Source organism: Dipodomys spectabilis, unplaced genomic scaffold (genome assembly GCF_019054845.1).
Source record: "Dipodomys spectabilis isolate Male_0828 unplaced genomic scaffold, ASM1905484v1 ptg000363l, whole genome shotgun sequence".
Lineage (NCBI taxonomy): Eukaryota > Metazoa > Chordata > Mammalia > Rodentia > Heteromyidae > Dipodomys > Dipodomys spectabilis.
Genome location: NW_024871040.1, coordinates 4,256,428 through 4,281,850, shown reverse-complemented (window position 1 = coordinate 4,281,850; position 25,423 = coordinate 4,256,428). Strand labels below are relative to the sequence as shown.

The window sequence follows — 25,423 nt, the reverse complement described above, 5'->3', positions numbered from 1 at the left end:
GATTAGAAGAACTGAGTCCCATCCTGCTGCAGAACCAACAGATCCAGAGAAGTCAGGTTCTGCCCTGAGGGGCCCCCCACCCCGAAACATACTCTTGTCCCAAGTGGCTCTGAACATACACAGTATTTCTGTTCTTTGCAGATGTCAATGGATTCTCTGTATCTAGAGTCCATAGGGAGCAGCGAGGGCTTCAGTGAACTAGAAGAGGAGGAGGAATGTAAGTATGGTCGTGTTGATGGAGGACAAGGTGAATGAGTATAAGTTCCCATTGCTTGCTTAACTTGATGTGCTTTTCAGTTCATCAAGGTCTCCAGGCAAACCAAGCAGGACCCAAATTGGCCACTGATGTATGTGAAAAGCAACATGAAGATAAAAGGACAGGTAACAGTTGGCATTCAATGACAGTTTCCCTAAGAGCAGAAGTCTATCCCACAGCCTTGGGCTCCTGCCATGCAGAGCCTCCCCAGCTGCTAGAGTAACAAGGAAACTGGGGGTGGCGGGGAGGACCATTTTGTGCACAACTTTCAAGGAGGCTGTGCATTGTGTCCTTTGTGGCATTGCTGCCAGTGCTGTGCACATGCAGTCTGCAGGAAAAGTCTTGCCTGTCCGATGCCCCATAATGAACAGAGAGATGACTTGTGAGTCACTGGATATGGCAGGTGTTGGGAGACAATTCTGTCCCCCACTCTTTAAGTACGAGTTTGAGAGAGGTATCCCAGGCTCCTTTTCATACAGACAATAGCGTGGCCTCCTCCTCACAGCCCACTCTGGGATGCTCAGAAGATCCTGGGATTTGCCAGGGTACCCTAGCCTCTTGGGAGGTCACCCAGGTCACCTCATAACATCATGTCTCTAGCCAAATACTGCTGTTTTATATGTATTTTATGTATTTTTGGTATGTTAAAAAATAAAACACCCGGGCTGGGAAGGTGGCTCAGTGGTAGAGCACTTGCCTTGCATGCCTGAGGCCCTGGGTTCAATTCCTCAGCACCACATTAGCAAAAAGAAAAAAGCCGGAAGTGGCGCTCTGGCTCAAGTGGTAGAGTGCTAGCCTTGAGCTGAAGAGCTGAGGGACAGTGCCCAGACCCAGAGTTCAGGCCCCACGACTGGACCCCCCCCAAAAAAACTAAAACAAAAAAATAAAACACCCATCTGAAAGCAACACAATGAAGACAGGTGCTGGTGGCTCACACCTGATACTAGCAATTCAGGAGGCTGAGATCTGAGGATCGCAATTCAAAGCCAGCCTGAGCAGGAAAGTCTGTGAGACTCTTATCTCCACTAAAACTATCAAAAAAGCTGGAAATGGAGCTGTAGCTTAAGTGGTAGAGCACTAGCCTTGAGCAAAACATCTCGGGAACAGCACCCAGGCCCTGAGTTTAAGCCCTAGCACTAAATAAATAAAGCAAGCAAGCAAGTAAACAAGCAATGCAGTGCTCCTGGGGATGAGTTAACATTTTAAAATTTCTTTTCTCCTTTTCTTTTCCCTTCTTGCCCCCCATTCTCTCTCTCTCTCTCTCTCTCTCTCTCTCTCTCTCTCTCTCTCTCTCTCTCTCTCTTTCTCTCTCTCTCTCTCTCTTGTTTGAACTCAGAACCTTGTCTTGTACTTACTCCTCTCCTTCTTTCTGGGCTGGAACTCTTACTACCTGAGCTACACCCTAGTCCAGCTTTTTTTTTTTTTTGTCTGTGATGGCTTTGAAATGCAATCCTCTGGCTCTCAGCATCTTGAGTCAACAAGAACGATACATTTCTTACATCCTTTTTATTCATTATAGATGTTATATTTCTAAGACCTTTTTCATGATAGTATCTTCTAAAGTGACACAATATTAAACACCAGAAAATGCTTTATTTGAAATAAGAAGCACTAACACAGTTGGATAGGACTATTAGAAAAGTACTTTTCTTTTGTGCCAGTCCTGGGGCTTGAACTCAGGACCTGAGCACTCTCTCCAAGCTTTTGTGCTCCAGGTTAGTACTCTACCACTTGAGCCACAGCTCCACTTCCAGCTTTTTTGATGCTTAATTGGAGATACAAGTCTCATGGACTTTCTTGTCCAGGCTGGCTTCAAAGCATGATCCTCAGATCTCAGCCTCCTGAGTAGCTAGGATTACAGGCAGGAGCCCATAAGCACCAGTGCCTGGCTGGAAAAGTACTCTTGAATGATGGAAGAGCTTGAGGAAGCTGCCTGTGGGTCTCAGGATAGGGAGTGGGTTCCACAGAGGGTAGAGGTGAAGGGCAGATTATGGTTCTACCTGTTCACTGAGTCTCCTGTTCCTCAGGGTGCACAGTTGTGTGGGGTAGTTCTTTCCATCTGGAGTTGGAGAAGCCCTTCTTTCCCCTCTTTAAATCCACTGTGAGGTGTGCAGCCCTTGAAGGCTGTCCAGGGGAATGGCTGGGGTATTTCTTCCTAGAGGGCATTTAGACTCTCTCTGCACAGAGACAACTTCAGCAGAAGGGAGAAGGCAGGCCTTGGAACCCTTGGAACTGGGCCTTTAAGGAGGCCACAGATCATCACCTTCCTGGGCTTAAGGAGCCTCTGGGTTACATCTGTACTCCCCAGGGAACCCTGTTCCCTCACCTTTGCATTCCCACCCCTCCCCATGAGCCTTCCTCCCTCATCTATGCATCTTCTAGTTATCCCTCTTCTCTCACTTCTCCATCTCTCCAGTGAGCCCACCCATATCATCCCTGCATCTCTCCAATGAGCCCACCTCCCTCATCCCTGCAACTCCCCAATGAACCCAAACCTGTATCTGTGTTGCAGATTCCTCCCCTGCCACCCATAGGAACGACATAGATTCCTTGTACCTAGAAGATCTGGAATAAACAGATGTCACATCAAGACCCTCCACCTAAGATCTCTATGCAATCAACTTCATGTTTTAAAATTAATAATAATTTATGTTGTTATATGTATGTTAAGGATTAGTTTAATTGGATAGATTAAGAATAAATTGTGTATTTTATACAGAATATTACTGCATTAAATAGTGATTCTTGAAATAACAGTGACAGTAATGTTTCATTGTATAAATTATATTTTGGATGTTGTAATATTAAATAATAGTCTTATTACTAGTTGTTTCATACATACATGCACACACACACACATACACACACACACACACAAAGTTTATGTGTGTGTATATGTGTGAAATGAGGCTTATCTTAACCATCACGTTTTCTTCCATCTCTTTACACAAGAATGGATTATAATTCAGTCATTCTAGTGAGTGCTCCCACTTCAAACAAAGCCTCCTTTTCCAATCATTTAATCTTTTTTGTTTTTTGTCAGTACTGGGGCTTGAACTCAGGATCTGGGCACTGTCCCTGAGTTTCTTTTGCTCAAAGCTAGTGCTCTACCACTTGAGCCAAAGCGCCACTTTCAGCCTTTTCTGTTTATGTGGTACTGAGGAATCAAACCCAGGGCTTCATGCATGCTAGGCAAGCACTCTACCACTGAGCCACATTCCCTGTCAATCACTTAATCTTATTTGAGCACATGATCTACCAACTTAGCATTTATCATCTGTCCTTATTGTCAGTATCTTTTGTGATTGCTGACTGAAGTCCAGTTGGTTGTCTGGAAGGGACCATAGGAACAGCATTACTTGAGATCTTCCAGGACAACTTGAATGCCAGGGCTTTTATACCTAAAATTCATCTTGGCTGCTATCAAATGCATGGTTTCCCTATGCCTAGCTTTGTGAACCTTCATTCTGCTGCTCTATTTCCCTCTGACACAGAAGATTTCCTTCTAAAAGGTTGAGGAGATTCTGCTTTTCATTATCCTGTATGTTGTTTGCACTTATAGATACACAAAGGATTATGTTTTCCCTTCCAAGTTGGGACTTTCTAGAGTATCGGTTGATATTCATTATACCAAATAGAGAGCCACTCCCCCCCATCTCTCTTTCTCTCTCCCCTGCCCCTTTTCAGTTCTGGGGATTAAACCCAAGATTTTTTGCATGCTAGTGAGGCACTATACCACTACTGTGTTTCCCAAGTGCCTCAGTATTCTGTTAAAAAAAATTCCAAAGCACTGTTTTCTATTTCTAAAGAAATTTTGACAACAGACTTGGGGAAGGATATAGCATATAAAACAGCCTTGTCATCTTACCTTCCCAAGAGCTGGCTTCTGAGAGCTGGAATTACAGGCATGGACCACTATGCCTGGTGAGTTTATGGTCTTTAATATTTGCTTTGTTTCTTCGTTTAGGTTTTTCCCTTTCAGACACCTACATTTCTTTTATTGGTTAAGTGACTTGTGGTAATCAAGGGTGGAAACCCTAGAGCCCTGTGGGGACTGTGACTGGTTGTACATGATCTGATTGTGTGCTTGAAGCATGAATGATACCATGGAAAATTACTGGTTGAAAAAGGCAACAGGATGATGTCACCTTTTGCTTTCATTCCTACCAAAAAACAGAAATCCCCAGATGTATCCTACCTGAGTGCAGCAATTCCTGGATCCCTTACAGAACTTTTTAAGTGCTTTCTGACTTCTTGTCCTGTACTTCTTGGCACGTGCCCTTTTGCCTGTTTTCCTGTAACCCCTTAAGTTTGCCCTGGGCTAATGTGAACCTATAATAGTGGAGGTTGGGGGAGAGAATGGGATCTTCACCTTGTCTATGGGTTAAACTCATTCCTCACCCTAGAGTAGTAATTAAAATATTATTTATTTAATAGGCAGTATTCTGAGATACCACTGCATGGCCATTTCTTCATCTATCACCCTGGAATCTGCTGGTTGGAACTGGCAACCAATGATGGATGTTTATCTTATATATTTGTCAGCTCTTCCCTCAGTTCTTTTCCCTCTTTCATCTAGTTGTTGTCAAAACCCTTCACATCTACTTTACAATTCATGTCTGAAGTGTTTTTTCAGTGATTTTTCTTCTCTCTCTACTTCTGTTCCTGCATTTCTGAATTTTTCTCATTCTCATTAATAGGCCTTTCATGCTTTGTATCATTTTCTCAGTGATTTTTACCTCATTTTCAGAAAGTAGCTTGCACAGTAGATAATTATTATCAAGAGTGACATTAGTCCTTTTCCCCTTTTCTACTATAGTATCTTTGTATGGAATTAGCAGCAATATTCTCCTGTTAAGTCATTTTTCTATGATGCAAGATTCAGCAATAGTTTTCCATTCCATCAGAGCTTCTCTCTGATGTGTCTGTGCAATGCTTACAAAACATGATCTTTTTTGATGTTTCCTGGCTCTGTACCCCTCCCCTGTTCTTCACTGTGAGCCTTCTCTCTCACACCACCTCTGCACCTGTCTGTCTCCATTGTGACTCTGCATCTGCTTGTTCCTTCGTGTGAGACCTGTCTTAGAAGGGGACACCTGACACCTCATCACCTTGTCCTTGTAGGCTTTCTTCCCCTTAAATCCTATTCATTTTCAGAAACCTTTACAAAATTTATATTTTTCCATCATCTAAAGTTTTTATTGTTTTATGGATCACTATTTCATCCTTTCATTCTTAGAATTATTCACTTTTAATTTCTTCTGGTTAATTCTAGTCCTTTTAAAAAGATCTTTTCATCTTTGTATTTGAGTAATCTACTTTGCAGTTTATTTGTAGTCATAAAGTTTGCAAAGTGTTCGGTTTTACTTGTGGCAACTTATGTTTAGTGTATGTGGGGCATTTTTTTCTTTTGAGTTTCATAGATCTCTAGATATGTTTGTGAAGGTCACATGCACCTGGGCTATAACTCCATTACAAAATAGGTTGTGAAGTTATCAGGTCTGAAACTTCAGGATCTCCAAGGATTAGCCTTAAATTTTTACCCATGTTTTATATATGTGTGTGTGTGTGCATATAATATGTATGTATATATTATGTGCATATATATATTGCCAGTCACAGGGCTTGAACTTTGGGCCTGGGCACTGTCCCTGAGCTCTTTAGCTCAAGGTGAGTGCTCTACCACTTGAGCCACAGTGCCACTTCCAGTTTTCTGGTGGTTAATTGGACAGTCTCATGGACTTTTCTTCCTGGGCTGGCTTTAAACCATGATCCTCAGATATCAGCCTCCTGAGTAGCTAGGATTACAGGCATGAACCACCAGCACCCAACTTCGATGTATATTTTTAAAATAAATTCTAAAAGTGAAAAATCTCTTCAATTTTTCCTAGTGATTTTTATAAAACCCAATCCATGCCTAAAACATGCCAGCTATATTATGCCAAGGATATGATCAATGTCTAAAGGGAAGAAATGCTGTTATTTGAAAGAAATATTTATTGGAGGGTATTCTGCTATGTGAACAAAATAGAAACAGCAAGAAATATCACATGATCATACTTGGTAGCATCTAAGTCAGTTCAAGTCTTAAGAAGCAGAGAGGAGGATAGTGGTAGGGGGTTTGGAAGATGGGCAACTATAGGTCAAAGGCTGAAAAGTTTCAGGAATAGTCAATAAGTAATGCTGGAGTACATGCTGGAAATCTAATCCACAGGAAGCTTCTTTTGCGATACAGAGTTGTATACTTGGAAGCAGCATTTCATTCTTATAATCTTTACTTTGAGGAGGATATTTTTGCTTCTTCAGCCATGAGTAGTTCTATCTGTGTTATTTTAGCCACAGAATTTGTCTTTCATATTTGAGTCACTTGATTTCGGAGTTACTAATTTTCCTTTCATTTTCAATGTATGTATTTTTGGAGCATGCATTTTTGGAGTTTTAACAAATCAGCCTAAAAATAGACACTTGAGACTTACTTATAGAGTATATCTTAAATGGTCTCATTACACGCAAATATGGGAGTTGGTAGATATGTTAATTAGCTTGATGATTATAATTATTTCAAAATGTGTGTGCAGATCAAAACATCAAATCATATTTTACACATTTTGGCAGTGTTATTTTCCTGAAGATTTAAATTTTGGAACTAACATTTATGAATTTTTTTTTTATTGTAAAGATACTATACAGAGAGTTACAGTTATATGAGTGAGGTAATGAGTACATTTCCTCTTGAACATTGTTACCCCCTCCATTGTTTTCCCCCTACCATCCCTTCCCTCTCTACCTTCCCCGAGGTTCTTTTTTTTTTTCATTGTGATTAAGTGATTACATAATTTCCGGAATTTCACAGTATTGTGGAATAATGATGCTCATTTAAAGTCACAAGTTTATGAAATTATTTTTGAAGGTTTAAATCACTTTTGAAACATTCAGCAAGAATTTTTAACTGTAGGCATAATAAAATATATTCTTTGAAAATTGATCAGAAATGTTGTTATAGCCATAAAATATCACCAAGTTCTACTTGTGGTTGAAGAAGCAAAAAGATCCTCCTCAAAGTAAAAATTTAAGAATTAATAGAAGTGGAGGTGTGACATATAATAGAGTACCAATCTTGAGCAAAAAAGCCAATCAAAAGTGTGAGACCCTGAGTTCAAGCCCCTATACCAGCACACACATACGCACAAAAGATTATGGGTGACCTTTTAATTGCCAGAAATGATTGGTGTTGCTTTCAACATATTGATTTAATATGACGTTGAATGAAACTATGCATTCTCATGATATAATTAGTACATATACATAAATATAAGCCAGAAACATTTTAGAATTGATGAAGGACCTTTCATATTCATGAAAGGTTATGTTCATACTACATTACACGAAGGATGACCACAAAATAATTCTAATGTATAAATTTGTGTTGTTCCGTATGTATATCTTTGTCAGTTGTACTATGTTGTATGTTGTATAAATATAAAATACTTTAAAGAAAAACAGTTCAAGATTGATTACTGTAGTTATCCTTTCCCCGATTTTTCCCTAAGGGCTTTTGATTTTCTATTTAGCTTGGATTTCTTAATCTGTATTTTGCCACGTAGCAAGTAGTGCCTGCTTGGTGTTGCAGCTCAGTGGTAGACAATGCATGCTAATGCCGCAGCTGCACTGCGGTTGCCTCTGTAAGCCTCTTCAGGTTTTTCTCTCAAGAATTCGATGAGGTCTAGGACAGCATAGAGTGAGTATGAAGAACTTTATAAAGAAGAGAAGTATCTTGCTCGAAGGCCACTGCTGCTCTGTCTATTGTGTGTCCTCTTTGCCATCCATTTTCTCTTTTCCCCAGGTGGCTCTCTCTAGGTGACTCTTGAGTTTAGGGCTTCATATACCCTGGGCTGTGTTCTGATCAGTTGCTCTTATTATAATTAGATGTTTGTGGAAGGTGACATTTTATTAGTTGGGTCCTACAACATTCAGATTGGTTGTTAATTCCTAATTAGGTCTCTTCTGCAAATCCTCTCCCAATAGGAAAGGGATAAAAACTAGAGTAGGGAGAGGCAGAGGCAAGATATTTTGAAGCAATATCTCTTTCCCATCTGGTTTCAGCTTGCTAGACCACAATGCTGTCCAGGAGCCTTGGGTAATAACTGATTTGCTCTCTCAACAGAATCACAGACAATGGGCAATTAATAAACAAAAGCAATGTGCTGGTTAGCTCTAGATGGTAATAAGTCTAACATCAAGGTGCTCCATCTGGCTAAAACTTTCCTGCTACATCATTCATGGCAGAAAACAAGAGGGCAACAGATGGCAAAAGAGGCTTAAATTTGTCTTTTTTTATTTTTGTCAGTACTGAGGTTTGACCTCAGTACTCACTAGGTTTGACCTCTTGTACTTACTAGGCAAGTATATTACCACTTGAGCCAGGGCCTTCAACTGCCTTCTCTGTAGTTTATTATTCAGAAAGGGTATCATGCTTTTTGCCCAGAGTGGTAACAGACCTTGATCCTCTTACCGCTGTCTATTGAGTTGTTGCACCACCAGACATAGCCTGTTTTTTTTTTTTTTTTGTCGGTCGTGGGGCTTGAACTCTGGGCTTGGGCGCTGTCCCTCAGCTCTTCAGCTCAAGGCGAGCGCTCTACCACTTGAGCTACAGCGCCACTTCCGGTTTTCTGGTGGTTTTATTGGAGATAGGAGTCTCACGGTCTTTCCTGCCTGGGCTGGCTTTGAACCGCGATCCTCAGATCTCAGCCTCCTGAGTAGCTAGGATTACAGGCGTGAGCCACCAGCGCCCGGCTTATAGCCTGTTTTTTTGAGATAGGGTCTTGCTTTTGCCAGGGCTAACCTCAAACTATAATTGTTTCATTTCTCTGTATAAAGTTATTTATCTCATATGGGTTGGGACTACGGGCATAGAAAACCAAATGCAGCCCCAAATTTGCCTTTTTAACATCCATTCTCAAAAGCATGAACAAACTCTTGAGATAAGCACTTTCTGGTAGAGCCCTCATGATAGATTTACCTCTTAAACATCCCATTTCAAATCCCAGTGCATTGAGGATTAAGTTCCCAGCACCCAAACTTGGTCCACTCTGCACAGAAGGTTCTGGCAGCAGCTCATCTCAGGGTGATTCAGGGTTGTGAGGCGTAGGTACAATAAGAGTCACTGATGTCTGGCAGATGGTCTAGACCTTCCAGATCCCAAGCAAGATGGCTGTGAAGTGACAGCAGGAAAAATGGCTCAGAGCAAACAACAAAGATAACAAAGGAAGTTGAGATGACTGACTTTTTTTTTGTTGGTTATGAGGCTTGAACTTGGGGCTTGGTCACTGTCTCTGAGCTCTTTTGTTTAAAGTTAGCATTCTACCACTTTGAGCACTACTTCCAGTTTTCTGGTGGTTAACTGGAGATGACAAAGACTTTTCATTCTGGGTTGGCTTCTAACCACAATCCTCAGATCTCAGCCTCTTGAGCTAAAATTGTAGAGATACCTAGCTTTTGTCTTGCTTTTAGTTAATTTATGGACCCAAGTACAGAGTTAGTGTTTCTCAACAAAAGCAATTGTTAAGCACCTGTTATAAAAACAAAGACTTAAAGCAGGTTAGCTACAGGGAAACAATGCTGAAACCAACTCCTTCTATTAGACAGGACCTAGGAAACAATCATGAGTTCTATATCTTCCCCCCTAGTACTTCCTAGGGCCATGCTTTTTTGTGTGTAATTAGTAGCCAGTTGGTGGCTAGAACTTCTTCCTAGAGGTAGCAAAACTAAACTCTGGGCCAGCTCTAACCAGTCTGAAGCATCTGCATCATATGTGTCATTCCCCTGACCTTTCCTCCACAAACTTAGGGCTTCATGCACACCTACTTAAAGCTATGGGATGGCCATGCACTGGTAGCTCTTGTCTATAATCTAGTTACTCAGGAAGCTGAGATCTGAGGATCACAGTTCAAAACCACTCAGTAAAATAAATCTGAGCGTGCTGGTGGCTCACACCTGTAATCCTAGCTACTCAGGAGGCTTAGATCTGAGGATTGTGGTTCAAAGCCAGCCTGGGCAGGAAAGTTTGTGAGACTCTTAACTCCAGTTAATCACCAGAAAACCAGAAGTGACACCATGGCTCAAAGTGATAGAGCACTAGCCTTAAGCAGAAGAGCTCAAGGGTAGCTTCCTGCCCCGAGTTCAAGCCCCACAACCACCACCAACAACAACAACAAAGATAAATCTGAGAGACTTTTATCTCCAAATAATTAGCAAAAGGCTGGAACTAGAGATGTTGCTCAAGAAGTAAGGAACCAGCCATGAATTAAAAAGCTGAGCAAGAGTGGGAGGCTCTGATTTCAAGTCTCGGTACTACCTTTCCCCCTCCAAAAAAAGTATACAGACATACATTCATTCAAGAAGTCTGGCAAGTCTTAATCCTTCATTTCCCTAAGATTAGCCCACAGTGACCTCCTTCAGAGGCAGGACTGATCAAGGAAAACAAGGTATGGGAAACAGCAGCCAGGAATTTGGAGACAAACACTGTATCAATGACTAGCTTGATTAAAAGCACATAAACACTATTTTCTTTGTTTTAAGCCTTATACTTTCTCATAAGCTACAATGTTAGTAACAAGGACACAAAGGCAGAAGAGTTGGTTTCTCTCTCTGACCCTTGCCTACTTTTGTCCCCCAAACTAGTGTGCTCTGCAAACAGACAAGAATATCTTTAAAAATAGACACATTTTGACAGGGATGAGGAGATGACTCACCTTGGCACAAAATACATTTAAAAATACTTATCTCAAGCATGGAAACCTGTCTTGAAGGGAGTGTGTGGCAGAATCCATCCTTTGTTTGAAGGAATGTCCAAATATCAATGACCCAAGTTTGGTGAGCAGGCCAACCTTGAAATCTCTGGGCTCTATTATATAATGTGCAACAACAAGAATGATAAATTGTACCAGGTGGTAGAACAAAGGGGAGCACTTTTCTTAAGGTGCATTTGAGCCAAACCCCAATCTACTCAGTGTGTGTGTGTGTGTGTGTGTGTGTGTGTGTGTGTGTGTGTGTGTGTGTGTGTGTGTGTGTGTGTGTGTGTACATATATCCACACCTCTACTCAGCTGAATTTAGAGCTTGGGTGCCATTTCTTAGCTTTTTTACTTGAGGCTAGCATCACACTTCTATTTCTGGCTTTTTGATGGTTAATTGGAGATGAGTCTCATAGATTTTCCTTCCTGGGTTGACTTAGAACCACAATTCTCAGCCTCCTCAGATCTCCACCTCCTGAGTAGCTAGGACTACAGGTATGAGGTTTCCTTGCCCAAGCTATTTTTAATCATAAATACCCACATTGTTAGAGCAATCATCACACTTATTATCACACATGCTTGCACTCATGTCTGGATTGTGTTTCTATGTTTCTATCATCCTTCACTTTGTTTTATTAATAAACTTTCTTTAATCTGTCTCTGTGTGTCCTTATATTCTCATTTGGGACAATATCAAAATCTTAGTACCCAAGGGCCAGGCAGATGTTTCCTTTCTTTTGGAGACTTTCTTCCTGGAGGAGCACCAATCACCAATCTGGTAGCACTCTCACACTCTCCAAACCTTAGAAAGCTGATTTAAAAAAAAAAAAAAACCACTGGGCTTGCCCATGAGCTACCATTTCCCATATCAGTGTACTTTAGCCTTTTCTACTAAACACCTTGCTTTGCTATACTGTGTTTATGTTCTTTGTTTCAGATCTCAAGAATCTTGGCTCTTCACCTATCCAACCACCCACTGGTCACAGTCACCCTCAGGTAACAATTCTCACAGGCCACACTCCTGGCCAAGGTGAGGTGATTTCAAAGAGGTTTCTTGGGGGAGGGAGGAAGGAGGAGGGAAAAGGGAATTGATTTAGGCATCCAACTCTGCGAAAGGAGGGAAGTAGCAGGATCAGGAAAAGAAGACATCTAAGATACTTTAGGCTCTTCTCAAGTAGTCTGAGTAGTCCACAAGTGAGTAAGAAACTGGGTGGAGAGAAGGCAAAGGATAAGGGCAAAAGGGAGAGAGAGTAAGATCTGAGTTGTCTCTCCAGAGGTTACCTTAGATCCTGGGAACAACTTGATTGAAAACAGCTTGTAACAATATTTACAAAATGTCCAATTTCCATACCAAGCCTGGCAAATCCTGAGATAATGATCAACTGGACATAGTTCAACTGAGACCAATTAGCTATACATACATCATGTCTCTTCTCCCATACAATTTAGTTCTTATCAGTACCTCCATGATGGATTTGGGGTTATTGAATCCTCTTATCTATACTTCCCAAGGTGGCCATGTTGATTACATCTTTTTTTCCTCCAATCATAACTACCCATCTCTTTAATTTGTAGATTGGGACGGGCAGCTAAGTCTAGTCTATTGGGACTTTGGGAGATGGTTTTTTTGCCCTAAAACTCCAGTAGCCCCAATAGTACTGTGCTTTGGGCCAGTCCTCCTGGATGAGCCTAGTGATAAAGATCCCTGGGAACTTCTCTAAGCATTGTGGTGATACTGGAGCCTCCCTGGCTGTAGAATGCTAGGCTTTCTCAGTGCCATATGATGTGTTTCTGGAACATCCAATTTTATGATAGAAGAAACAATTTTGAAGACCTGGGGCACACGAACTTTTTTTCTATTGTTGTCAGGGTGTCAATATTAGATATCTTATGAGCATACTAGTTACTTATGAACTCGAATTTCCCACATTTTGAAATGCAACAAAACTCAGCTCTTTACCCCCATGGTGCCCCATGTTGGTAGCTGCAGTCCATTGTGAGGGCTAGGTGGAGGAGGCCTTCTCAGGCTTATCACCAACTCAATACTCAGCTTTCAGTATGTGGCAGATAGTTTCAGAGCCTGGCTGCTTCCCTGGGGCCTCCTCAAGGCACCTGAAGAGAGTAGCTATTGTTCTTGAGCATACACATCATGTTCCATTCCATAGAGAGTGTAACAGGTGTTTAAAACCTGCTTTCACTGGCCAGGTGCTGGTGGCTCATGCCTGTAATCCTAACTACTCAGGAGGCTGAGATCTGAGGATCTAGGTTCAAAGCCATCCCGGGCAAGAAAGTCTGTGAAACTCTTATCTCCAATAAAAAAAGAAAAAGAAGAAAAAAAAAAACACCAGAAAAAAATGGAAGTGGTGCTGTAGCTCAAACAGTAGAGCTAGCCTTGATCTGAAGAGCTAAGGGACAGTGCTCAGGCCCAGAGTTCAAGCCCCATGACTGACAAACAAACAAACAAACAAAAACCCTGCTTTACTGAAGATCATTGAGTACTTATATGGATGCATAAATTAGCTAACATCAGGGGAAAAGGTTGTCATCCTAACCTTCATTTTGTATTTGTCCTTGTTCTAAGCCATGTATTCACAATGGAATCACTTGGAAATCCAGGAAAGACAGGACAATAGCATTTTTATGACAAGCGTCTGGAACTGCCCCTAAAGAATGAAAAATAGAGCCTATGAACAGTCCACCCTCTAAATGAGGACAATTTCCTATAATGATATAGCTGTATCCTGGAGAAGGAATAATCAACATGAAACCAAGACTGACCCCCTCAAGTGATGACTCTGATGATAACTTCTCTGGAATCCAGGAAAACCAGAACTGTGACCACACCTGTGGTCATATGGAAGGTCTATTTTGAGTTTTTGGAGGAACTTCCATACTGATTACCATAGAGGCTACATTAGTATACATTCCCTCCAACAGTGTATGAGGGATCTTTTTTTCACCTGAATCCTCACCAACACTAAATGGAAAATTTTAATAACTTCTGATTTATGTGATGATTTCAAGCCCAATGTAATAACTGTACCTGTCTTCCCTCTCTCTCTCCCTCTTCCATTTCCTTCCTCTCTATTTTTCTTTCCTTCCTTCCTTCCCTTCCTCCTTTCCTTCCCTCCCTCTTTTCTTCCCCCCTCCTTCCTTCCTTTCTTCTTTCCTTCACCCCTTCCTTCCTTTCTTCCTTCCTTCTTCCCTTCCCTCCTTACTGCTTTCCTCTTGCTAGTTAGGAATCTAAAACTCCCCTAGTCCATAGGCATGAAGTAACAGGGCAAAAGCAGGACAGATCCAGGGTAAATGGATTCCCTACCAAACTGCCTGCTTATATCAGCCACCAGAGTCACTGTAATCTGTGTTTGACATTTTGGGTCATTTGGGTAACAGGGACAATGTCCCAGAGCCTACCTCACATACCCCCCAGAGTAATAAAGTTCATGGAGGCTGAATTCTTCCTAGGTATGAGTGAGGAAGATAAATTTAAGACTAAAAGAGTTCCTGGGTACAGCTTAAATGACACTGAATGTTGCCTCCATTTCATGACTAATTCCTCCTCCGCCTTCTCACCAGGGAAGGATCTATCTTATCTCTCCAGAAGCCTGACTCTACTTCCCATACCTCTACAAGAGACTGGGAGGAAGCAAGTGCTAGGTTTAGAAAACTATCCCTGAGATTTCAGCACCATCCTCACCAACTGCTAGTCCCGATGCAAAATCTCCCTGGTGGTCAAGCAAATTACATAATATGAGCCCCCACTCCTCTGTTAAGACTTATCAAGAGGTATTTGTTGGTAAAAAAAAAAAAAAAAAAAAGCCTTAAAAATCATTTGAAAAACACTCATGGACTTAGAAAATAAAAAAGTAGAAGCCTTGAATTTAGGAAAAGTGGAAGCTAAAGTCCACTAGATTCAGGAGGAAATAGCAGATGAAGAGCAGAGTAGTAACAAAGTAAAAACAGAATAGTAAAGTAAAACAGAGTAGTAATAAAAAACAGCTTGGTACTGGCACAAGAATAGCCCTGAGGACCAATGGAATAGAATAGAAACCCTAGAAATGAACCCACAGACCTATAGACACCTAATATTTGATAAAGGAGCAAAAAACACAGCATGGAAGAAAGACCTCTTCAACAAATGGTGCTTGCAGAATTGGCTATATATATCCAGAAAATTGAAGCTAAATCCTTATATATCACCCTGCATCAGAATCAATTCCAAATGGACCAAAGACTTCAATGTAAGACCAGATTCCTTAAAAAAAATTACAGGAAAGGATAGGGGAAACACTAGGGTTCCTTGGCATGGGTGGAAACTTTCTAAGTGAAGATCCAGAATCTCAACAAATCAAAGAAACACTGGATAAATGGGATTGCCTCAAACTGGGGTTTCTGCATGCCAAAGGACATAGGTAGCAAGATAAATAGAAAGCCCACAGAATGGGAAAAGATTTTTACTAGCTATGCATCAGACAAGGGCTTCATATCTAAAAGGTACCTAGAGCTCAAAAATGAAATGCCCCTAAAACAAACCCTCAAAGAAACAACCTTGTTACCCAGCAATCCCACTCCTGAGCATTTATCCAACTAACCACAAATCAGGCCTCACTAAGGTACCAGCACAACCATGTCCATTGAAGCATTATTTACCATAGCCAAGATATGGAATCAGCCCAGATGTCCCTCAGTAGATAAATGAATCAAGAAAATGTAAATCTAAGCTTCCATTAGAAACAATAACATTGTCCCATTCATAAGGAAATGTAAAGACTTGGAAAAAATAAGTGAAGTAAACCAGACTCAAAGAAACATAGGTTGCATGGTTTCCATCATTTGTTGTGACTAGAATGTGTCTATAAATCTATAAGTAAACACACTGGATGGTAACAGACAAAACATTACACTTGGACATGATAAAAAGGACTCTAAACATTCACACAGTGAGTCCAAAGGAGGATTTTCTTAGGAGAGGACTACAAGGGCTCAATAACTATGTCCATATGATCATATAAAATGATGTTTGTTGAAATGAACTCCAAGAAATGGAAATTAGAAGTTGTTCTTTTTTTTACTGTGTGTGTGTGTGTGTGTGTGTTCCTTCCTGCTTTTCCTCCTTTGTCCCTGTTTTTGGTTTCTGTACCTTTTGTTTTGTATGTAAGTTTATCTGATTTGGAGAGAGTAAGAAGAAGCACAGAAATGATGGAACAAAGGGTGAACTAGTTCAGCAGTGATACTCACTAGACACTATGTTGGAAATGAACTATACAATTTATGAAAGTAGGGGGGAAAATAAAACAAGGGATGAGGTGACAGTTATCGGACCCATGTTACTGTAACCCCTGTGTACATCACCTTTACAATAACTTTTTTAATCCAAAAGCTTAAAAAAAAAAAAAAAACTAAGGCAGAAATGGATGTCTTTTGGAAGAGCTCTAGAAAACCCATCAAAAGGGAAGACTGAGAAAACCACACTGTAGAATGAGGACAATTCAACTGAATCCAATCGGGTTTCTTCGGATTAGAGTTACATAATTAGGTCCTCTAGAGAGGAGAGGGTATGAGAGACAGCAAGGGAAGAGGTAAATATTAGGAAGATGGGGTAGCGCTAGGACCCCTGCTCAAGCATGAATACCATGGAGTGAAAGGGGTCGTCTTTTGAAAACAGCTCTAGAACGTCCAAGGGTAGAGTCCTCCCACCTCCCTGCCACCCAACTCCCCTGTTCTACCCCTTCTATTTCCCCTGCTCAGCCCACCCACCGCGTTTACCCTCAGATCTCCACCTAGGCTCCTGTGCTCCCTCCCTCCTTTTTGCCCTCCGCTGTCTGTCTCCCGCCCATCCTCCATCCCATCTTTGGGTCTACTGCCCCTAGCCCAGCCTCCACCTCCTGCCTTCAGCCTCCGACCCTGACCTTTTTCTTCCCACACTTCGCACCCCTACCTCCATCCACTGCCCCTTGCTGTTCTATGAGGATGGCCACGTGTCTGTTCCCTTCCCCCCACAGCCCTCCTGTATCACTTCCCAGTCCCTGTGCACCTTCCGGACTCACGCCCACTCCACAGGATCTCGCGAGGTTTCACGTGAGAGACGGCAACCGAGCTGAGTCATCCTGCGGTTCCTAGGGCGACGGCAGCCATTGCTGAGTCGTGGAGGACTCACGAGGCTCGGTGGGGAAGAGACGGTAAATTCAAGCTGCTTCCGCCCCTGGCCCACAGGGGCACCCTCGACTTCCTCCCAGTCCTCACCTCGCCCTAGTTCCCAGTTTTCCACCTAAAGTGGGCTGTGGCAGTGTGGGTGAAGCGAAGCGCTCCCGCGGGCCCAGCTCTGGGAAGGTGGCCCCTGTCAGGGTGTTAGATGTCATCATTCAGAGAAGAGGCCATTGGATGGGACGGAGTGCTGTCCTCTGTGGGCTGGGTGTGGGTTGGAGTCAGGGTGTCTTTCCTGGTGCCCCGGCCTCTGCGCAGGCGCTGGGAGTGGGGCTTGGGGTCCCTGAGCAGGAGTGCGAGGAGCAGGGAGAAGGGTAATGTGTCACCAGTCAGAGGTGTCACACACGTGGGCCTCAGGCTCAGCGAAGAACAAACAGGTGCTGATTAAGAGGAGACTTAGGCTGGGTGAGGTGTAGCACGTGTGTAATGTAGGACTTGGGAAGATGGAGGGCTCAAGGCCAGCCTGGATATGCCATATGAGGTGGTCATCTTGTCTCTTTTGTGCTCATCATCTTGCTGGCAAAGGATGTGCTAGCTGTTATTTTGTGGTCACTGCATGCAGAATGGAACACACAGTAAAGTGGAGGACTCCCCTGCTCTTTGCCAGAGCAGTGACCTTGGCCCTGAGTTGGTCCCCTCGAAGGGTGGTAAAAGAGACAGTTCCTCATGCTTGTTCCCTGCATGCTTCTTCAGCATTCACTTCAGAGCAGATTCATCAAGAACACCATGTGTGACCCACCAAGACTTCTGGAGCTGGCTGAGCAGAGCCTGCTGAAGGATGAGGCCTTGGCCATCACTGCTCTGGAGGAGCTGCCCATGGAGCTCTTCCCACCTCTGTTTACAGCAGCTTATGCAGGGAGACACAGTGAGACCCTGAAGGCAATGGTGCAGGCCTGGCCCTTCTCCTGCCTCCCTTTGGGGGCTCTCATGAAGGAATGGCCGCCTCACCAGGAGACCTTCCAAGCTGTGCTCAGAGGGCTGGATGCACTCCTTGCTCAAGAGGTTCGCCCCAGGTGAGGAAGACCCAGCATCCTGGGAGTACTGGGACCCTGAACAAGACACTGCTGGGATGGGGGCATGGCGAACAGTGGCTTTGCTAGTAAGGAAGTCCATGCTGGTGGCTCAGAATGGGCCACCAGCTGTGCTCAGGTGACGAGGAACACATGCCCACTCCCTCCTAGTGGTATTAAGGGTATGAGAAGCAGAGGCTGGGGGTACATCTCAGTAGAGCCCTTATGTACCACTTGTGAGACCCTGTTCAAGCCCCAGAACCACAAAATGAGGCTCTTTTGCCTCATTCTGAGACATCTGCTCTTTGAGTTAATCACCTGTTTCTCCCATAGGCAGTGGAAACTTCAAGTGCTAGATTTACGCCAGAAAACACATCAGGACTTATACACTCTATTGGCTGGAACCAGAAATGATCTGTGCTCATTGTCAGAGGCTGCTCAGCCCATGAAAAAGAAGCAAAAAGTGGGTGGTTCCAAAATGGGTGCAAAACAGCCTTTGGCTTCTGTGCAGGTGCTCATAGACCTGAATTTCAATAAAGGCAGCCATGATGAATTTCTGTTCTCCCTCATTGAGAAGGTCAAGCAGAGGAAAGGTTTACTATATCTCTGCTGTAAAAAGCTGAGAATTTTTGTAGTGCCTATGCAAAATATTAAGATGATCTTGAAAATGGTACAACTGGACTCTGTCCAGGATTTGGAAGTGACCTTTACCTGGAAACTGTCAACTTTGGGGAAGTTCGCTTCTCATCTGGGCCAGATGGGTAATTTACGCAGACTCCTCCTGTCCCACATCCAAACATATCCCTGTACTTCCTCAGAGGAGGAGCACTGTGTCAACCAATTAAGCACTCAGTTCCTCAGTTTCCGTCACCTCCAGGAGCTGCATTTGGACTCTATCTCCTTTCTTCAAGGCCGCCTGCTCTACATGCTCAGGTGAGGGATGGCAAGTGCTCTATAGACCAGAGCAAGCTTTTGTTCATTATGCCAGACACAATGTGTCTCTGGATAGCAACAAATTGTCTTGTTCTAAAATACTCAAAAGAAGATTAGAGGTTGTCTTAGTTTGTTTTCTGCTGCCAAAAATGTAATAACATGGAATGGGTATAATCTTTATGTTATGGAGTTTACTTTGCCTCACAATTCTGGTCCAAGGCAAATGGGTTGCATTCTGTGATAGCCTTCTTGCTGGCAGAGCCTAAAGCAATGCAGTGTGACATGGCAAGAGACTGGGTATGCTCAAAGACACTTATAAAAATCCAACATTTAAAAAATTTGGCAGGAGGATCTTTTATTTGAAGCCAGCCTGGGCTATATAATGAGACTCTTACAAAAAGCTCCATCCTCCACAAAAGAAAGGAAGGAAGTGGAGAAGGGACGAAGGAAGAGAAACTAGAAAGAATGAGAGCTAGAAAGAGTATGTGTGTATATGCATGTGGCATGTGAGCATATTAATCTACCAAGCCAGTTTTTATGGTGGATTCACTCTTGAGACAGCCCATACATTAATGATGGTAGTAATCCATACCTGATAGTGTAGCCCTAATCATCTCTTAAAGTTCCTCCTTTAATACCTCATAATTCAATTTCAACATGAATTTTGGGAGGAATGGACCATATTCAGAGTTATAAATTAGAATATATGCTGTTGTGATGATGAATGCTTTCTAGAAAACCATTTAATGGGGGATTTGAGCTTGGGGAGATTGGCTCTGGGAATTATTCTTTAGGAAATGAGTCTAAGCTAAGATGTCCAAATAGTTATATGAGGAGGACATTGAAGGGAGAGCCCATCTAACATTCAATTTTAGATGATAAGCTCTGCACCCAATTAAGTTTTTCAGCTTGAGCTGCTTTAAACCTGCTTTACATTTCCTGTCTGTAAAGACCTGTTTGGAGCTCCAGGAGTATGTGGAAAATGCATGATTGTGGAGATGAGAGGGAAGAAGTAGGAGTAAGGAATTGTGCACACTGAAAGGTAGTTTGCTGATAACACAGGACCTTGTGGTTCTTGCAGGACACTACAGGCTGGCAGCCCCCTTTGGATGTTGCTTATCTTCCTTAAGTTTATGAATGTTTCCCAGTATTGATTTGGGCCACAGGGTGGCTGGAAGGAAGCCTGAATTAAAAGTATTTTCTCTTTGTTATCTTTTATAAAAAATTGATTTTCCTTCATTAGTTAATTTGAAAGAATTTTCATTGGTTCCTCTGAAACCAAAATACATGAATCCCCTTCTTTATTTGAGACATGGGTTCAGAGTCTTCTGAGTATGTCCTGTTGTCTTGTTTAGTGCTCACAGCACCTAAGAGGTGTATGTTTTACATTGCTAGCAGATAAGCAAAGAGTGAGAGTTCATTGGCTTGACAGTCACACAGCAATGGTAAATGAAGGAAGGATCTTACTTAGTCTTGTAATATGGCATTCCTGGAGGCTGACTTTCAGGAAGACTTTGGATTTTTCCATGTTCTCTCCTTTGGGACCTCTCCAACCCCTGCGACTTCCTACTACCAATCCCCATCACTAATTGTTCTGTCTCTCCTCTCCTCAGGTGTTTGAAGAGCTCCTTGAAGATTCTCTCACTCACCAATTGCTTGCTTCTAGAATCAGACTTGATAAATTTGTCCCAGTGCCCCAGTGTCAGTCACCTAAAGGAACTGCGTCTAAGCAAGGTCAAGCTGAGACCCTCTGAGCCTTGCTAGAGAGTCTCTCCCATCATCCAGGACCCCCATTTTAATGGCATCCTGCTTACTCTGAGCCACTGCTTCCAGCTCAAAAGCTTCAGCAGCTATGGGAATCCCATCTCCATAGCTGTGCTGGGGAACCTCCTGCACTACACAATTGGGCTGATCAAGCTAAGCCAAATGCTGTATCTGCCCCAGTGGAAAGTTATGAGGATATGCTTACAGAACTAGATTTTCAGAGGGTAATTTATTATAGGGGAGGGTAATTTATTATGTGGGAGTTGTCTCTGCATGGATGGTTGTAAAGAAATGGCCATAAATTAAAGGAACTTTAAACCACTTGATGTACTGTGATATACGAACCTGTTTAGACCTTGTGGCATTTTGGGAACTGTAGGTTTAGTAAAATAATTTACCTAGACAGAATAGGAGAAAAACAATATATTGTTAAAGAAAAACAATAGGCAGCAAGGCAAAGAGGCATAGTACTGGTGTGTTGCTGCTGCTGCTGCTGCGCCAAAAAGGATTGGAGACAAGCTTTTATGGGGTAACTGGATTTTTTTCTGATTGGCTGTTCCATGTGCTTTACTTATTGGTTGTCTTTTTTTTTCCCTTGGAGCATGATTTGAATTAGGTATGAACAGAAATGTCTCACAAACTTTTACTGGCTTTTACTTCTGTATTTCATCTGTCCCATCTCACCCAGTCCTGGATATTTTCCTGTATGAATGTCTCCTTAAAGAACTGCCCTCCACATTCCTCCCCTGACAGAACAATGATGTCAATCGTGGTTTTAGGGAGTGTATTGCTGTAACTGTTTGAGCTGGGTAGATTTGTAGAGATATCCCTGCTTATTTATTGGTATCCTGGCAGAGGATCGTGGAGCAGTTCCTGGAGACATTGTGGGGTCTAATTGAATATCACAGGACTGAGAAGCACTGGAGGGTGAGATAGTAGAGGATGGAACCCACACTGTAGCATTGTCTGAAATTTTACGACCAGGAGGCAAGAAGAAACAAATCTGGTTCAAAGGTTAATAAAAAGGGGCTGGGAAGGTGGCTCAGTGGTAGAGTGCTTGACTTGCATGCATGAGGCCCTAGGTTTGATTCCTCAGTACCACATAAGCAGAAAAAAACAAGTGGTCCTGTGGCTCAAGTGATAGAGTGCTAGCTTTGAGCTGAAGAGCTGAGGGACAGCACCCAGGCCCAGAGTTCAGCCCCACGACCGACAAAATTTTAAAAAAAATAATAAGGCAAGAGTAAAATAGACAAGAGATCCCAAGAAGCCAAGATAACCATGACCAAGCATTTTTCCCTAAGAGCCATCCTTGGAAGGTTCATTTTCAAAGTTGAAAATCTTGATGGGTTAGTTTATGATTGGTAGTTTGAACTTGTTCTGATCTATTAATTCAGAAGCAGCGGTTTTCCCCAAGCATAACATAGGGTTCCCCTTGAGTGGCAATGAATGAATCCAAAGCCCATCTGTTTTTTAGGACTACCATTTCTAAAGAATTTATTTGGGGGGGGGGGCGGGGCCGGGAAGGTGGCTCAGTGGTAGAGCGCTTGCCTTGCATGCCTGAGGTCCTGGGTTCCATTCCTCAGCACCACATAAGCCAAAAGAAAAAAGCCGGAAGTGGCACCATAGCTCAAGTGGTAGAGCGCTAGCCTTGAGTTGAAGAGCTGAGGGACAGCACCCAGGCCCAGAGTTCAGGCCCCACGACTGGACCCCCCCCCCAAAAAAAATTTATTTATTTTGAAGGTCAAACCAGGTTATCTAAAGCATTGGCGATTTCAAGTGACATGTTTTTATAAATTAGGGAGGATGAAATACTTTTTTCCAATATCTGTCCCTGTACCTAATGTAATCTTGAGTCCTGTTAGCAGTACTATGAATTGCATGAATCTCCTGATTCTAAGGCTGTTAGTAACCATACATAAGGAGGTATAGCTGGAATATAATAGAAAAAACAGGTGATAGAAAAGCAATGGTGGAAGTTTCTGTCCAGTTGGAAGGTAGACAGACACGGAATTTAGCATCAGGTAACCATATGTATGGACTATTTTAATTTTTTTTTTGTCGGTCATGGGGGCTGAACTCTGGGCCTGGGCGCTGTCCCTCAGCTCTTCAGCTCAAGGCTAGCATCCTACCACTTGAGCCACAGTGCCATTTCCAGCTTTTTTCTGCCTATGTGGTGCTGAGGAATTGAACCCAGGGCCTCATGCATGTGAGGCAAGCACTCTACCATTGAGCTAACTTCCCAGCCCTTACAGTTTTTTTTTATTTATGTTTTTTTTGTGCTAGTATTGGGGGCTTGAACCTAGGGCCTTGAGCTCTCACTTAGCTTTTATGCTCAAGGCTGGCTCTACTAGTTGAATCACACCTCCATTCTTGGCTTTTTTCTGTTAATTGGAGGTAAGAATCTTAACAGGACTTTGCTCAAGTCCAGATCTTTGCTTCCTGAGTCACTAGTGATGTGAGCCATCAGCATCTGGCATGAGCCATTTCTTTACAACTAAAAGCCTCTTGGCTCTAGTTACCTTTGGAAGGGGTGACACAGATGACTTCATTTGGAATCTGCAAACATCCCCTCTTGTCTGAATGATTTTCTTCCAACCAACTCTAAATAGTTCCTCAGCAGCAGGATGGGCTTTGTCCAAGTAGGTCTTTCTTCCTTGGTGGAATGAGGTGGTCTATGTTTGAGGGGAATGACAGATCAGGGTATACTTCTGGTATAGAGGAACACCCCAAGTCTGGGTGGGCATCCAAAATTAATCCAAACAGAAATTATTTTTTCTTCAGGATACAGATGATGGTTTCTGGGGTATTGATAAAAGGATTTGAAAGTAAAGTGTGAGGAGAGAGGTAGGAGCTCTGTTCCCTGTACAATGGGTATAGACCCCTTTTCCTCTGATATTTTGAGTTTTACCAGAGGTTGCCTTGGCCAAAGACTAGCAAATTTTAGAAGTAATCATTCCACCAGTCTGTTCTTCAACCCTAAGGATGACAGATTTCAGATACCCAAGAGGAAGAGACCTTTGAGTCTCACCAGAGTTCACGCCCTGACTTGTGACCCAAAGTTGTTGCCAAGTGCAAGTGCTACTTTAATAGAGGAACTTTCCTCCAGTTAACTTAAGAATGTTGTTCCTGATTAATAGAAGGCAGAACATCCATGATGTTTACACACTGTGGGCTGCATGAAGTTCATCCCAAGATCTCATGTCAGCATTTTATCATTTTTGTTATTTAGTTTCTCTGGGGTCTCTGCTACTTCCTTGCAGTAGATGTGGCTGGTCACTGGGTCGCTGTGTCATTTGCATCTTCAGTGCCTGAAAGTTGTTAAATGTTCTATAATAACCATTAGTGGAGTAAAGGATTCTTCACAGGGATCCAAAGTTGTCTCTAAGGCAAGGTGAAATACTACTGAAAATCCCAATATGAAAAGGAATTCCTCCAAATATTCCCATATTCGCCACCATTTTGTTGGGATTTTTCCCCCCAGTACTGGGGATTGAACTCAGAACTCATGCTTGCTAGGCAGGTACTCTACCATTGAACCATACTTCCAATAGGGATTGGAATAACAGCCTTTGGCTGTTATTATAGGGCTTCATTGCTCATAGTCCTACCCAGTACTATTAATTGATACCAGGTAGAACTATATTTTTTGTGTGTCCCTAATGTGTTCTCTGTCTGGGTGGCTTTGAGTCTAGAGCTTTTTATAGCCTAGACTGTGTTCTCATTGGTTGCTCTTAATTAGTTGTTTGGAAAGGTGATATTGTGAGACTAAGCCATCTTTTCTGTCAAACAAAAGTGCCTCCATCTTGTAGCTGTTAGAAAAAAAGAGGAAAAAGGAACAGGTTGGACTCTCCATCTTGACAAGCGAGGACTGTTTATTGAGGCCCAGCAGCAAGGCCCAGCAGCCTTTCAGCAGAAATAGATTGTGCAGGAGGTTGGGTTTGAGTTAGTTTTTTATGGAGTCTGAGCAAGGAGACAAGAGATTATCAAAAAGGCTATTAGGGTTGGTAAGGTGGAGACTTTTGGTTAGGCCCACAGTGGAAAGTTTATGGCCAGGCTTAGGTCAGATTGCCCTGCCTGCACATCAAGCATGTTAGTGCATACAGACACTAGTGCATACCTGGGGTTTTGTCTGATATCTGTGTGCACCTAGGATAACAGGGTGGGAAGGTCAATCCTTCAGTAACCAGTCACCATGCTTACTAATATTCCCTAGAACTGATATTTCCTGGAATTACTTCTTTAACTTCCAGGTACGTTGTTTGTGACCAGCCAGTCCTACTAGGGGCATGAATCTTTGTCAATGGAGTTAAAGAATAAACTGCCAGGTGTGTTGCCTGTGACCAGCCAGCCATGTCATAGATTTATGAATCAATAGGGTTATAGTCATCCTTGAATGGGAACTTTTCCATTGACTTTACCAACCTCCTCCAGCTGTAACCATCAGCTGCTCCCCATTTTTAGCCC

General features: G+C 42.6%; 1 protein-coding gene across 1 annotated transcript in view; it reads left to right on the top strand.

The window, feature by feature from the left end:
* Nucleotides 1–25,423, top strand: part of LOC122095883 (melanoma antigen preferentially expressed in tumors-like) — a 29,861-nt gene that overhangs the window by 3,645 nt on the left and 793 nt on the right. The window contains 8 exon segments of the mRNA XM_042666187.1: nucleotides 167–247; nucleotides 298–381; nucleotides 11,986–12,044; nucleotides 17,262–17,387; nucleotides 17,946–18,265; nucleotides 18,596–19,195; nucleotides 20,809–21,128; nucleotides 21,131–21,183. Of these exon segments, the coding sequence (XP_042522121.1) occupies nucleotides 167–247; nucleotides 298–381; nucleotides 11,986–12,044; nucleotides 17,262–17,387; nucleotides 17,946–18,265; nucleotides 18,596–19,195; nucleotides 20,809–21,128; nucleotides 21,131–21,183 (1,643 nt within the window).